Genomic DNA, 14,636 nt, shown 5'->3' on the forward strand with positions numbered 1-14,636 from the left:
AACCATTTGTATCAATAAATAGTGAAACGAAAAGGGGGGAATAATCAAAATTAGGAGGCTACTGCTTCTTGCATGTGAAGTTATGAACCTAATTCAAAACTTTGGGTTCTTTTTTTTTGTGGTGAGTAATAATGGGTCGGTGGCAATCCTCGATCTCCATATTTTTGTTTTATATAAATATTTACCATGCAAAAAGATATTACAAATGCATAATATATATATATATATATATATATATATATATATATATATATATATATATTTGATTTATTGTCTATTCATTGTGTTAAATTTTCGTGTCCATTAATGAGATAACACTCATATTTTGGATGTGATGAAGTATATCCAAATTGTAGATACGATATATATAAGTGTCACCTTATCGGTGGGTACAGAATTGAGCATGATGGATGATCAACATATCAAAATTATGTATATGGTAATTTTAAAAAAATGATTTTTTCCTTTTATATATAATTAAGAAATGTGTATTCATAATTTTCAATTTGAAAATACAGTGTGTATTCTTAATTTTCAATTTGGGAAAAAAATAAAGAAAAAGTGGACATGAGTAGATATATATTTAAATAAAGGAAGAATATATTTTTAGATTTATTTCATATATGTCAATTTTACGAAATGAATTTTTGATTTAATTTTTATGTGCCAAAGATTAATAAATATAGTGTAATTTAAAATGACCCAATGATTAAAATTAATATACCATAAATGGATTCTTACGTTAATCATGAAATGAGAAGTTTAATTCCAATAAATGTCGGAAATACAATTAAGGTTATATAAATTGTTACCAACGTGTGGAAAGAAAATAAATATTCATTTCCTATAATAAAAATAAATAAATAAATTAAATTAAATTTTACATCAAAACTTACATTTACTTCCCCGGTTTATGTGACACAAATATAATCTTCTCCTCGATGCAAAAGTATTTTTCAAACTATTGAAAGGAAGACGATCTCATGGTTCATTCCGTAAAAATTAAATTAAAAAATTATATTTTTGATATGAAAGTGTTATTTTTTCATATTATTGGTTCGAGTGGAAGATCTATCTTACAAAAATGATTAGTAAGACGATTTTATATAAGTTTTATATTTGTTAAATATTTTTAATCATGTATTTTTTTAAAAAAAATAATAATTAAAGTACTGTAGGTCATATCCCTTTAAAAAGTGAGATTATAATAAATGACCTGATAAAATAAATGATTCTTTCCCTTTTATTTCGTAGGATTTATAAGGGACTCTTGGTAAAGCTTTAGACTCGTAGCGGAGCAGTCATCCGTTCCATTCCTCCACTCCATTAAGAACGAAGTTCAAATTTTTTCTCCTTCACTATCAAAAATCCTGTATTTTCTCGAAAACCTTTTCTTTTGTTTTTCTCTTCTATATAAGAGACGGTGTGTTCTTGACCAGTCTTTGTTTCATTCGAGCCATTGTTGTTGGTTTCTTGGGGGTTAAAATAACCTTCTGAATTCCTTTCCACTTTTTCAGCGTCTTTCGACATGGGTAGTACCAAGCCTCTCAGTCTTGAAGAGATAAAAAATGAAGCTGTTGATCTGGTTCGTTTGTGTGTGTATGTGTGTGTGTGTGTGTATATATATATATTGAGAATGTTTTTTGTATATTATTTGTATTCCCTTTTGTTTTATATTTTACGTTTAAGTGTGCATGATTATTGTGTTTTTTGTGTGATTTCATTTCCAAGAAACGGTGGGTTTGATTGATTTTAGAGTCAAATCTCAATGCATGTTTTATGCGTGGTTGCATTGATTTCTTGGCTAGTCTCTACTTGAAGAAAAAACTCACACAGTCGTATGTGTCTGCCTAAAAGGCAGGCCTCTCTTTGTTTGCCATGATTTCCCTTTCATCCATCCTGAAGTACTATAGGTAAAAACTAAGAACATGTACTTCTGTAATTTTTTTGTGTTTTTCAAATTCCAAACATCCACTGTAGTGCAAGTCGGTTGGTAAAATTGGTAGAAAAGTGCGTTTTTCTTTCATTTTTGGAACAGGAAACATAGAAACCAGTGATCAAGACAGTCGTTCATTTGATGAGAAATACTAAGAAATATTGAAAATTTGAGTGACCAAATTTTTTGGATTTTTTATAGGTTCATAAATCGTCAAGTTCATTCTTCATACACTATGAACGACTGTTTGCGTTTGGTATTCTTCTTCTTTGAGGATTGTGTTTGGTCTTCTTGCGTCGATTGATTCGTTATTGCGACCCATACTTGTCTTCACGTGGATGATCGTTGATTTGTTTCTAATTCCAAATTGAAGAAAGAAAAAAAGATTCACTTATTACAGTGTAATTAATAATGATAGCCAACCAGTGATTCTACCAAAACTGTTTGCTTAATAAAATTGGCAAACTATATTCGTATATCACATCAGGGTGTGCAATTCTTGAAAATTTGAACTGCTAATACTTTGTATGAGTTTCTAATGATTATACAGGGAAAAAATTATGTGAGATACCTTTTTATATGACCATAATAATTTTTAACTATTTCATGTTGGCCGTACTTATTTCTTAATAATCGAACTTTTGAAATTGTATTCTTTTAAATTTTATATGTAAGTGATGAATCACGTGCATAGTTTTGTCTTTTCAAGGCAGTGATACGAAAGAACATAGCTTTTGGACTTTTAAACCTAACAGATTAGACATGCTTTCATCACATCATCTTTCGGGCTTGGTAGAGAAAACTGTATACAGAAACTGGCTCGAGTTTAGATATAGGCAGCCATTAACAGCCAATATTTGTTACACCAATAATACTGAAAGTTAAGGGATATTTTTTCAGTTTATTATGCTTCAAAAGCAGTTAAATGGTGGAGAATGACAATATGGCAGCAATTGTCAGTGTTTTTTCTGATCTTCTGATGTACTTCGAAATTTTAAATGTTTTCACAACTTTTTTTGTTCGAAGAAATGTGTAACAATAATAACTCCATGATCTTCGCTAGCATACACACATACAAGTACTGAACAACCTTCAAATATCTGCGGAGTTGGGATTGTTGAATGGTTTCAATGGCCAAAATCTTCACCTGGTGAATGTAAAATCTATCTGTTCATTGACTCTAACTTTTCTGTGGTGCTGACTTGGTAGATGATATGCACGATGGATTTCAATAAATCCCATGCTTCCCCGTCGACAAAACTTGGGATATCTTTTAGTCTCCTAGTTGCTATAACATGTTAATTAACATAAGAAAATGACCAACAAATGTGAAGAGAGACAAGTCATATATAAAACAAGTTGTGTCTTCTGAATTGTTTTAAAATGTCAATGTACAGGAAAGAATTCCTATTGAGGAGGTGTTTGAGCAGTTGAAATGTACAAGGGAAGGTTTGTCATCGGAGGAAGGAGAGGAGAGGCTCAAAATATTTGGTCCAAACAAATTGGAGGAGAAAAAGGTGTGAGAACTGAAAATATAGATAGTTTCGTCTATATCTTATTTCAAAATAATATCAGTAATGGTGCTTCGTGATATTCTCATCAGGAGAGCAAGGTCCTCAAGTTTTTGGGCTTTATGTGGAACCCTTTGTCGTGGGTTATGGAAGCTGCTGCATTGATGGCTATCGTCCTAGCAAATGGAGATGGAAAGCCCCCAGATTGGCAGGATTTCGTGGGTATTGTTGCCTTATTGGTTATCAACTCTACCATAAGTTTCATTGAAGAAAACAATGCCGGTAATGCTGCAGCAGCTCTTATGGCTGGACTCGCTCCCAAAACCAAGGTTATAGTACTAATAATGCTCCAAAAGATTTCAGAATATAGGGAATGTAAGTGCTTAAATATTTTATGTAATGTAGGTCCTGAGAGACAATCGATGGAGTGAGCAGGATGCATCTATCCTTGTTCCAGGGGACATTATAAGCATAAAACTGGGAGACATCATCCCTGCTGATGCTCGACTTCTTGATGGAGATCCCTTAAAAGTTGATCAATCTGCTTTAACTGGAGAATCTCTTCCAGTCACCAAGCACCCATCGGATGAAGTTTTCTCTGGATCAACATGTAAACAAGGAGAGATTGAAGCAGTTGTGATAGCAACTGGTGTTCATACATTCTTTGGTAAGGCTGCTCATCTAGTGGATAGCACCAACCAAGTTGGACATTTCCAAAAGGTTCTGACTTCCATTGGTAACTTTTGCATCTGCTCAATTTTTATTGGGATACTCATTGAGATCATAGTCATGTATCCAATACAGCACCGGAAGTATAGGGATGGAATTGACAATTTGTTGGTTCTCTTAATTGGAGGAATTCCAATTGCTATGCCAACCGTTTTGTCTGTTACAATGGCTATCGGTTCCCACAGGCTAGCACAACAGGGTGCAATAACTAAAAGAATGACTGCCATAGAGGAAATGGCAGGAATGGATGTTCTATGTAGCGACAAAACTGGAACTCTAACCTTGAATAAGCTGACTGTTGACAAAAACCTCATAGAAGTGTTTGTGAAGGGATTAGATAAAGATCAGGTTGTGTTATATGCAGCACGGGCTTCAAGAACTGAAAATCAGGATGCGATTGATGCTGCCATCGTTGGGATGCTAGCTGATCCAAAGGAGGTAAGTTATTATTCATATATCAAAAATATTAGTTCACTTTTATTTTTAGTACTTATTTGAATATTTTTCCTCAGTGTTTGAACTCTTACATGTATATGAACAAATATTTTTTTCGAAATTTTTCTTCACTCACATTTTTGTTGACAGGCAAGAGCTGGTATTAGGGAGGTTCATTTCCTACCTTTCAACCCTGTGGACAAGAGGACCGCATTAACATACATAGATTCTAATGGAAATTGGCATCGTGCCAGCAAAGGTGCCCCTGAACAGGTATACCTCCTTTCCATTTCAAAATTGTAGCTGAAAAAAAAATGCGATATTTGTTTATTTTTCTTCTCAAAAACATTGAAGACTTTGGTTGGAGACTTATCGAGACGACAATAATATTGTCCTCCTTACAGATATTAGAACTTTGCAACAGCAAGGAAGATGTTCGAAAAAAGGTTCACGCTGTTATTGAAAAGTTTGCGGAGCGCGGGCTTCGTTCTTTAGGAGTTGCCCGACAGGTTTGCATATATATCCTTAATTCATTCATCCAAGATGATTTTTCTAGATATTCTATCTTCATTTTTGTCTCATGCAGGAAGTTCCAGAGAGAACAAAAGAGAGTCTTGGCGAACCATGGCAGCTCCTTGGGCTATTGCCGTTGTTTGATCCACCTAGGCATGATAGTGCAGAAACTATCAGACGAGCACTGAATCTTGGAGTGAATGTTAAGATGATCACTGGTAACGAACAGTGACATTTAGCCCTCTGCTTATCCTTATGTTATATGCTGTATTTATAATACAATTTTTTTTTGTTCTTGTTTAGGTGATCAGCTAGCCATAGCTAAAGAAACAGGTCGCAGGCTTGGAATGGGGACAAATATGTATCCATCTTCCTCATTGCTTGGCCAAGATAGAGATGAATCTGTTACAGGACTTCCAGTAGATGAGTTAATCGAGAAAGCCGATGGTTTTGCTGGAGTATTTCCAGGTGAGTTGCTTTTATGCTTCTATATGAGTATTAGACGCTGTTATAGTTTTTATTATAGAACTTTGAGTATGTTCCTCTTTAGCCAATCTCTCGACGGAACCATAGTTGAAGATCAACTTTAAAAATTTCCTGTTTCTATCATATTAGATATTCTCTATTAAACAAGCTAAACTTCTTTCTAGAGTTTAATGACGCAGTAATACTGGTTTTCCATGATTCAATATATTTTCTTGTAGAGCATAAGTATGAAATTGTGAAGAGACTTCAGGAAAGGAAACACATCTGTGGTATGACTGGTGATGGCGTAAATGATGCTCCTGCTCTGAAGAAGGCAGATATAGGCATTGCTGTTGCTGATGCAACTGATGCCGCTAGAGGTGCATCTGACATTGTTTTGACAGAACCTGGGCTGAGTGTCATAATAAGTGCCGTGCTAACTAGCAGAGCTATTTTCCAAAGAATGAAAAATTATACAGTGAGCGAGCCAGTCTTTTTTAATTATATTCAGCTTGATCCTCTTTGGAAGAGCCCAGCATTTACAACCTTTTTGTTGCATCTTTTTTCAGATATATGCTGTTTCAATTACAATCCGTATTGTGGTGAGCATTTTGGAAACACTGAAACTTCATCTATACCTTATTCTTAATGGAATAATTAGTCTGATATTTTTACTCATGTAGTTTGGATTCATGCTCATTGCATTGATATGGAAATTCGACTTTGCTCCATTCATGGTTCTTATCATTGCTATCTTGAATGACGGTGAGATGAGTTCTAACAATTAACGTATCATATAAATAAATAAAAAAATACTACAAATTTGGATTGATGTTTGATACCTCCAGGAACTATCATGACAATTTCAAAGGATCGAGTTCAGCCATCTCCGCTACCAGACAGCTGGAAACTTAAAGAAATATTTGCCACTGGGATTGTGTTGGGAGGTTACTTGGCATTTGGAACTGTATTGTTTTTCTGGGCCATGAAAGATACCAATTTTTTTTCTGTAGGGATCGAATTCCTTATTTACATTGAATCATTCCCTCTTTAACCATTCCTCATATGAAACCGAGTCTTTTATTTATCTGTTAATCTTTTGATTAATTTTTGCCACTTTAGAACACATTTGGCATAAGATCTCTTAGAGAAAATCCGAGGGAAATGATGGCAGCATTGTACCTGCAAGTCAGTATTGTGAGTCAGGCACTCATATTCGTGACAAGGTCCCGAAGCTGGTCTTTTGCTGAACGCCCCGGAATGTTCTTGCTTGGTGCTTTTATAATAGCTCAGTTGGTAAGGAACTTGTGCTAATGAAGTGCATTTTAGAGTAAATCGAATGTCTATTGTTCTGGTAAAAACTACCATTTTAATGCCACAGGTTGCCACAATAATTGCTGTTTATGCTAACTGGGGATTTGCAAATATCAAAGGATGTGGTTGGGGTTGGGCCGGTGTTATATGGCTTTATAGTGTAGTAACATATGTGCCACTTGACATCCTTAAGTTCTGCATTCGATACATTTTGAGTGGAAAGGCTTGGGATAATGTTCTGGAAAAAAGGGTACATTTTCAATACAATAATCATCCAATATCTGAAACCGAACTTTCTTGATTCCGTTTAGCTAATATTTGATTGAATCTGTTGATAGACTGCCTTTACAACTAAGTCCAACTATGGCATAGAAGAACGAGAAGCACAATGGGCTGCTGCACAGAGGACTCTTCATGGTCTTCAACCGCGGGAAATTTCTAACATTTTTGCTGACAAAAGTAGCTACAGGGAGCTTTCTGAGATTGCGGAGCAAGCCAAACGACGTGCAGAAGTTGCTAGGTAGTCAACTTGTTTCTCGAATTTTGACGGAGTTTAATAAATACTATGGTGCATTTCAGTTTCTTGAGCTGGTTTTTGTATCGCTACTGAATCAGATTCCTATAATCTTTTGTCACAGCACAAGTTTTGTTTTCTGATATGGATAAATGAATTCTTGGTGCAGGCTAAGAGAGGTGCATACGCTGAAGGGGCACGTCGAATCTGTGGTGAAGTTGAAAGGACTGGATATTGACACAATTCAACAGCACTACACAGTTTGATCAAAATTCAAGAGCAATACACAGTTTGATCAATGATCCGTCATACACTAAAGATGCTTTCATGTACACTTCAATGTAATAATATTGGCATGAGTCTGAGAACTTAATTAGTTTGAGGAATTAGTTGCTTCTGTAATTAGGTTTCAAAAATAAAAATGACAAAATGACTCCTGCTCCAAAATGTACACATGCATTTTCAATGCACCTGATCAAAGCAATGAGATTACAGAAAACTAAAATTTGAAAATCTTTGGCAAGAAAATGGTTTTCATAAAAAAGGTGATCTGCCCAATATCATAGCTAGTGAACAAGATTTTAAGGACTCAATTTCAGTATCTGGACAATGCAATTGTGTATCTAATTTTAAACACTGATTCGTTGTAACATGAAACAAGACACATGTTAATAGAATGAGGTGAAGATGGAAAGGTCTGAAAGTATAAGCACCAACAACTCCACACAAATCCAGATCCCTTCTCTCTCAATTTGTTTAAAATGTTCAACGTTTCATCAACTGAAATTTAGTGGTTTCCAGGAAAACTTAGTTATCAATCCCCCAAGAACTCATGTTTCCAAGCTGAAACGCAAAAGAACTTGAATTGGGCTGTCCGAAGATTCGTCCTTTTTATGAGCTACGGTAGAGGTGTTACTATATATTTCTCCATTAAAAAGTTAGGAAAACATCAGCGGTTTCGAATCCCCAGAAATTTTTGTTAATGGTATGGGATTATCCCTCTTCGCCATCAGCAAAACCCATTATTCTTACACTCCAGGTTCTTCTCTTTCTTCAAATTTATCCTTTTTTCCACATTTTGAAGCACCTAATCCAAAACCCATGTTAAGTCTAAAATCTAACAGGTAAACAATGCAATTATGCTGGCAATCAGGGGTAATTGCGTTCACTCTCCATTCCTCGTAAAATTTCTGCATTTTTTTATGGAAGAAGAAAGCGTTATCTTTGCAGAGAGCGCTACCAATTCGAATTCTTGCGGTGGGGAAGAAGAGGTCTCCGGGAGTTCAACTTATAGTTGACTAGTATATCGAGAAGCTCAAGAATTATTGCTCTGTCCAGGACATTAGACTCAAATCCAATCCTAAAAATGCCAAGTTCGTTTAATTCTTTTGTGGCTCTTCTACAAATGAAAAATGAGCTTATGTTCGATTCTTGTTTTGGATCAAAATTGTAACGAAAAGTAAATATTTGTGGAGGTTTGAATGGCGGGTTTATTTCATCCTATCTATGTGGGCATTGCCCCTATGATAGGATGGATGACCAAGATTTGTCATGCATGTATAGGACCCACTTTTTTTTGAAATTGTAATTGTGGTAAGATCTTACCCGTTGAAATGAAATGAGAGCAGTGCCCACATAGACAGGTTCTTATCTACCTGAATTGCGATGTGTGTGTGCAGCTTGAGAAATTCGCTTCTATTACAAATAAAATGCGTGTGCACCAAATATATGTTTTTCTGTTAAGTTATTCATTCCTCTGTGATCAAGAAAAAGAGTGCCACTTTGTCTTAATAACCTCAATATTTGATATAAAGAAAAAAAAACAAGGATGAATATTTCATTCAATATGCCGAGTGTTACAGATCGCGCTAGCTTACTCTCAAATATCAATTGTGTGGTGAGAAATGAAGTAAATCTTAATGGAAAAAGTGAAACTCCAAAAGTTACTAGACTTTGTTAGAGGAAAGTAAGTTCTGCCGTTGTGGTGAGTAAGAATCCAAGGCAATTGCAATTGCAATTGGTTCAGACAATGTTGGCCTTCAATTTGAGAGGCGACATATGGGATTCACCGATCAATTTCTCCTTCTGCAACCCACCGAGTACCTTCCTCACTTCATTTGCAAGCTCAATCACATACTCGTCTTCGTGGCCTGTTCGATCATAATCTCAAAAAGGTCAAGATATTTCGAGTTTTAATTCGGAAAGTTATCACACCACAGAGAGTTGGAACGGAGCAAAGTTACCGATATCGAACATGGCCTTCTCCAAGAGGAAGAGATAATCCCTGTTGTTTCCACAAGGGCCAAATGCTGTTGCTATTTGAGTAGCCATGTGCTCCAAAGGGGTTGGTCCTAAATAGTACTTGTTCCTTATCTTGTCTGGAGTCGATGTGAATCTGCGACCAATTACGGTACATTAGTTTTGTATCAAATAAGGCATGAAAAATGTAAGGAAACGGACAAGATTACTTACACTATCACACCAACTACAAAGGGTTGCTCCGATTCATCTTCCTGCAGTAAAGAATTTTGAGCGAAAAAGTTGAGATTTTCTTGGAAACCAAATAGAACCAACTACCAATATGTTCAAAGGGAACTAACTCACTTTATAAAAATTAACCAAGGTTTTTCGATCGTACTCGCATTCTCTTCGTTCCAGATACTGAAACAGCACAAGAAATCGAACCTGAGCTCCCATATATTATCATATTGAATTGAATGGTAGACAAAGGAGGCAAAGATACTAAATTTCAGGCAACTATATCCTCCTGGCTTCTAGTTTGTGACCTTGAATTTAAATAAATAAGTAGCAAAGAATCAAGGGGGCATACCGCCATTACTGCCTTTTCTTTCTTTGGCCCTCCCCGCACACAATACGCAGCTCCCCACTAAAAAAGTATAATAAAATCATCCAAGTCAACTCAAGCCCACTTCTCAAAACACAACAAATATTAAAATTGGAAACAGAAATCGGAGTTGGAACTTACGCAGATGGATCCGTCATTTTCTTCCAAGGTGCAGGTTCTTGCAGGGTGGTCGGGGGTTCCTCTGTGATCTATACAGGCTGAAACACAACCGAAGTAATTAATCAAGATTTTTTTAGTCGAATAATTAACGACAGATATTCAAAAATCATTTGAAACGTAGATCGACGATACGAACAGACACTGGGATAGCATACCCAGATCGAAGACACGCCGGTAACCCTTCACGAACCCAATAACTTTCTCATCAAACTCGAATCCTGGGTTCCACACCAAAGAACCGTAGCCGAAAACCCAGAAAACCATCTTTCTTCTCTCAAAAAATATCTGCTCCGAAATCATGTGAAAACACATCAAGTCACTCTCATTGCCAGACCAATGAACAAAAACAGAAGAAATTTAAACGTGACTTACATGGAAGTCTCTTATTCAAAACAGGGAGAGAGAAAAGAGAGAGTATCGGATTTCTTCTTTTTGATTCTCTGAATCTCTCTCTTTGTCTGTGAATTTTCGCTGAAGGGATCATATCCAAGACATTTTTATACGTGAAGACGAGGAAACCGTTGGAATCTAGTTATGGTGTCGGTTGCAAAATCTTGTGCTACGTTTGAATTCAAGGTAATGTATGTGGATGACATCTTTGACAGGTACATAAAATCTATTATATCACATCCATTCTATGCTCCATGTGAAAAACATATTTTTCTAGATGCTTCAACACAAAATTCCAGGTTCATTGAACCTAGACGACTTCCGTTTCTGCTAAAATCTTTCTCACCTAACTTACGGGGACCGAGCGTGTGGGCGACACCTATACACCTATAAAGATCAAACTTTATTTAAAACCTTAGAAAGAAAATCGGGGATTAGATCCATTGAATCTAGACAAATTTCTCAACAAATTACCTATGGGACTTATAAATTATTGCTATTTATTATGACTCTTAAATCAATGTTTGACTGACTCGTGGAATCAATTCTCACCCGTTTATATATGTGAGACGATTTATCTGAGTCATAACTTATATTTAAACCAATATTTTTTTTTGCATAAAAAGTATTTTTTTTTCATGAGTTGAAGATTTGTCTCACAAAATTAACTCTTAGATTTTTTCACAAAATTTTATATGTTAATGCGCGATTTTGTCTTAAATATTACTAGGCTGGAAGATGTTGTTGTAATGTGGTTAATGCTTGCCTCCAATTTTGACCATTGCTTGAAGATGGTGTTTTCATAGTTGAAATTGGATGTGTGGAATAGATGGATATGTACTGCTTGTTGCTGAAGATTGATTTTTTCTCATGTTGATATTTCGAAAAGCTAATTGTATTGTGAAATAAAATTTTAATTAATGAAAGACACGTGTTTTAATTAGTAAAACAAAGGGTGAACTCCACCTCCGAGGGCCCCACACAGAGCCGTCCCAAGCCCCGGCGTGAAGGGAGGTAAATCAGGGTTATGCCACAGCAGGTACCCTGAGGAGAGGTTAGCTGGAGCCAGAGACGGATTTATGCATGGGCCGGTTTCGGTTATGTCGAAGACCGAGGTTAGGTCCGCTTCGCTTCCCGGCGACTTTTTTTTTAGCGACGGTTTTAGTAAAACCGTCGCCGATCTGGATCGGCGACTGTTTTAATTCAAACAGTCGCTATTAGCGACAGTGTTTTGAAAAACCGTTGCTAATAGCGACGGTTGTTTCAAAAACCGTCGTACATCAATGTCTTAGTCTAATCAAGTCCCGTCCATTTACAAAGATGAGACCAAATTCATCTCATATCTTCTGATCCGCCCCCACCTCAATTCTACAAAATTTCTCTCCCTAGTCCCAAGCCCTTTAGCGACAAAATAGAATTGCGGACTCCCGAAGAAATCGAATTGCTCATCGGCAAGGCAACAATCCAGGTAAGAATCGGCTATACATTTTTTATTTTGTTTTTTATAGCTTCTCTGTGCGTGATTTATGGTTTCTTGATTGTTTGTTGTTGAGTTGTTGATTGACTATTACTTTTTTATTTGTTTAATAATTATTTTATTCTTGTTTAGGATTATAACCTGAACTTTTTCAAAATGGAACATTAATCTTGTTTTGAAATTACCTGTGTTTACTGCCACTACTGAGCGGGCTTTTTCATCAATGAAGCATGTGAAAACGACACTTCGCAATTAAATGGAGGATGACTTTCTTGCCGATTGTTTGACATTCTATATTGAACGAGATTTACCTAAACATATTGATGTAAATTCTATTATTGATGAATTTTATGTTTTAAAATCTCGTAGAGCACAACTTCGTTGAACGATATAATGTAAATTTTTTTTAATAATATATAACTTATCATATTGAGTTCAAGCCCCCCCCCCCCCAACTTCTATTCCTGGATCCGTCCCTGGCTGGAGCAATTCACGATAAAGGAGGAGTCGAGACTCGAACCCTTGTCAACATGGATTAACAGTCCTTCACTCCAGGCCCTTACCACACAGCCTATGCCCATGGGGCACGTGTTTTAATTAGTAGTTTACTAGACTGGTGTTGCATAACATTTCACATAGAAACTATATCTTTGTTTGTAAATTTATATGTTGTAATTGATCCGAAATTTTATTGTTTAGCAAATAGATATTTATATAATTGAAATTATATAAATATTTATGTGAGACGATCTCACGAGTTAATTTTATGAGATAATTATTCTATTTAGATCATTCATATAAAAGTATTATTTTTTAATGTCAAATATATATATATATATATATATATATATATCTATTATAACACATCATAAATCATAATAGAAAGGATTTTAGTCTTTTTAATAATTTTTTTTATCATAGTCCTTTTATTTTTAATAATTAGTATTATAGCTTGACAACATTGTTTTTCGTGAATACCTTGTATTTTATGCATATGATGTATGAAGTGTTATTTTATGTAATTAATTATTAAAATTAATAAAAATTAGTTTTTGAATAATTATTTAAAATTATTGATATAATATAATGAATGTATTTATATTTTAAATATTATTATAAAAATATTTTATATCAAAAATGTTATGTCATTTGAGATCATTAAATTAATTGAAAAGAAGTGTTACTAATAAAAATAATAGAAAATGATTTTAACGAATTTTTGGTTGGGGACAGGGAGGCGCATTGACTGTATGAGATGGAATCCTTTGTGTTAGGTCGGGAAATAATAATTATATTTTAAGGATGTTGCATCGACCCACCCACCCCAGTATTTTAAACTTGTTACAGAGTGGAATTGGGCCGTGACGTGATATCTTTGAGTGTAAAAGCTGGTTCTGATACACGGTATGAATTCTTCGGGTGAAGGCTCTGTGTCATGTTGGAATCCAGAATGATTTGCATTATTGAAACTGGTGCTTTGACAGTGATATAGGCCATTACCATTCCCTCACCATTATCCATGGATGCAGCTCGCTCTGATTCAAGATGTTAACAAAAAGAAAATATGCATGACTTTTTCTGATAGTGATTATGAGGAGAAGATTGGAACTTGGACTTAACTCAACCCCAAAAGCTAGCTCAAGGGGGACGATTGTCCAAGACTGTATATACAACTCCCATGAATTAAATACCACCGATGTGAGACAACTAACACACCTTCTTTGTTGGTCCCACGTGCGGAATTTGAGATAATAAAACCCGAAAATAAAGAATAAACTGGACACTGATCACGTGGAAAACCCCTAAAAATTATTAGGGTAAAAACCACGGGCAAGATGAAAAGAATTCCACTATAATATTTTGTGGTGTACAACTCACTCACTGTGTTTCCAAAGAGAACACACTCTCTTAATACAGGAGAACAAACACCTCACAAATATTATAGAAATAATATGAGAGAAGAGAGAAAACTCAAGATATTACTTGAGAATGGAATGCTCCAACTGATGAAGGAATGCATCTATTTATAGATGCAATTCCTCGTCTGAACAAAAAGTTACGTTTCAAACTTATCAAATTTGGTCACACAACGTGTGCCAATTATTCCCCAACCACTACGTTTGAAATTCAACGAATTCAGCCAATTCCAACATGCAATAAATGCTCTGCCGACATTTCTCCCACTTGGAGATTTGATTGATAATCAAACACATCTCCACACATCCTTTCAATCTTGCCATTCCCTACTGCTTACGTTTCTGCTAGGCCACTTGAGAATCTACACCACTCAAACTTATCAGTGTTCACTGGCTTGGTCAGAAAATCAG

At 35.4% G+C, this 14,636-nt stretch overlaps 2 protein-coding genes across 3 annotated transcripts; one reads left to right on the forward strand and one right to left on the reverse strand.

Moving 5' to 3' along the window:
- The first annotated feature begins 1,276 nt into the window (after positions 1–1,276).
- LOC140831108 (plasma membrane ATPase 4-like) lies at positions 1,277–7,986 on the forward strand. 2 transcript variants are annotated; one of them, XM_073194885.1, is made up of 16 exons: positions 1,278–1,585; positions 3,334–3,453; positions 3,540–3,776; positions 3,853–4,614; positions 4,762–4,884; positions 5,016–5,120; positions 5,198–5,342; positions 5,428–5,592; positions 5,829–6,067; positions 6,159–6,191; positions 6,273–6,354; positions 6,438–6,598; positions 6,712–6,885; positions 6,971–7,153; positions 7,242–7,423; positions 7,587–7,986. In XM_073194885.1, exons 1-16 carry the CDS (start codon positions 1,529–1,531, stop codon positions 7,681–7,683), a joined length of 2,865 nt encoding a protein of 954 aa, XP_073050986.1. In that variant the 5' UTR covers positions 1,278–1,528; the 3' UTR covers positions 7,684–7,986. The 2 variants fall into 2 exon arrangements, with proteins under 2 accessions (XP_073050987.1, XP_073050986.1); XM_073194886.1 differs by lacking the exon at positions 6,971–7,153 and having other exon boundaries at positions 1,277–1,585.
- A 1,240-nt stretch (positions 7,987–9,226) lies between these two features.
- Positions 9,227–11,020, reverse strand: LOC140831109 (gamma-glutamylcyclotransferase 2-1-like). Its single transcript, XM_073194887.1, has 8 exons — positions 10,815–11,020; positions 10,598–10,727; positions 10,404–10,480; positions 10,248–10,304; positions 10,022–10,078; positions 9,890–9,930; positions 9,661–9,812; positions 9,227–9,567 (listed from the first exon to the last, which is right to left on the reverse strand). Exons 2-8 carry the CDS (start codon positions 10,704–10,706, stop codon positions 9,440–9,442), a joined length of 621 nt encoding a protein of 206 aa, XP_073050988.1. The 5' UTR covers positions 10,707–10,727; positions 10,815–11,020; the 3' UTR covers positions 9,227–9,439.
- Positions 11,021–14,636: the final 3,616 nt, after the last annotated feature.

The sequence above is a fragment of the Primulina eburnea genome, chromosome 4 (genome assembly GCF_022965805.1).
Source record: "Primulina eburnea isolate SZY01 chromosome 4, ASM2296580v1, whole genome shotgun sequence".
Lineage (NCBI taxonomy): Eukaryota > Viridiplantae > Streptophyta > Magnoliopsida > Lamiales > Gesneriaceae > Primulina > Primulina eburnea.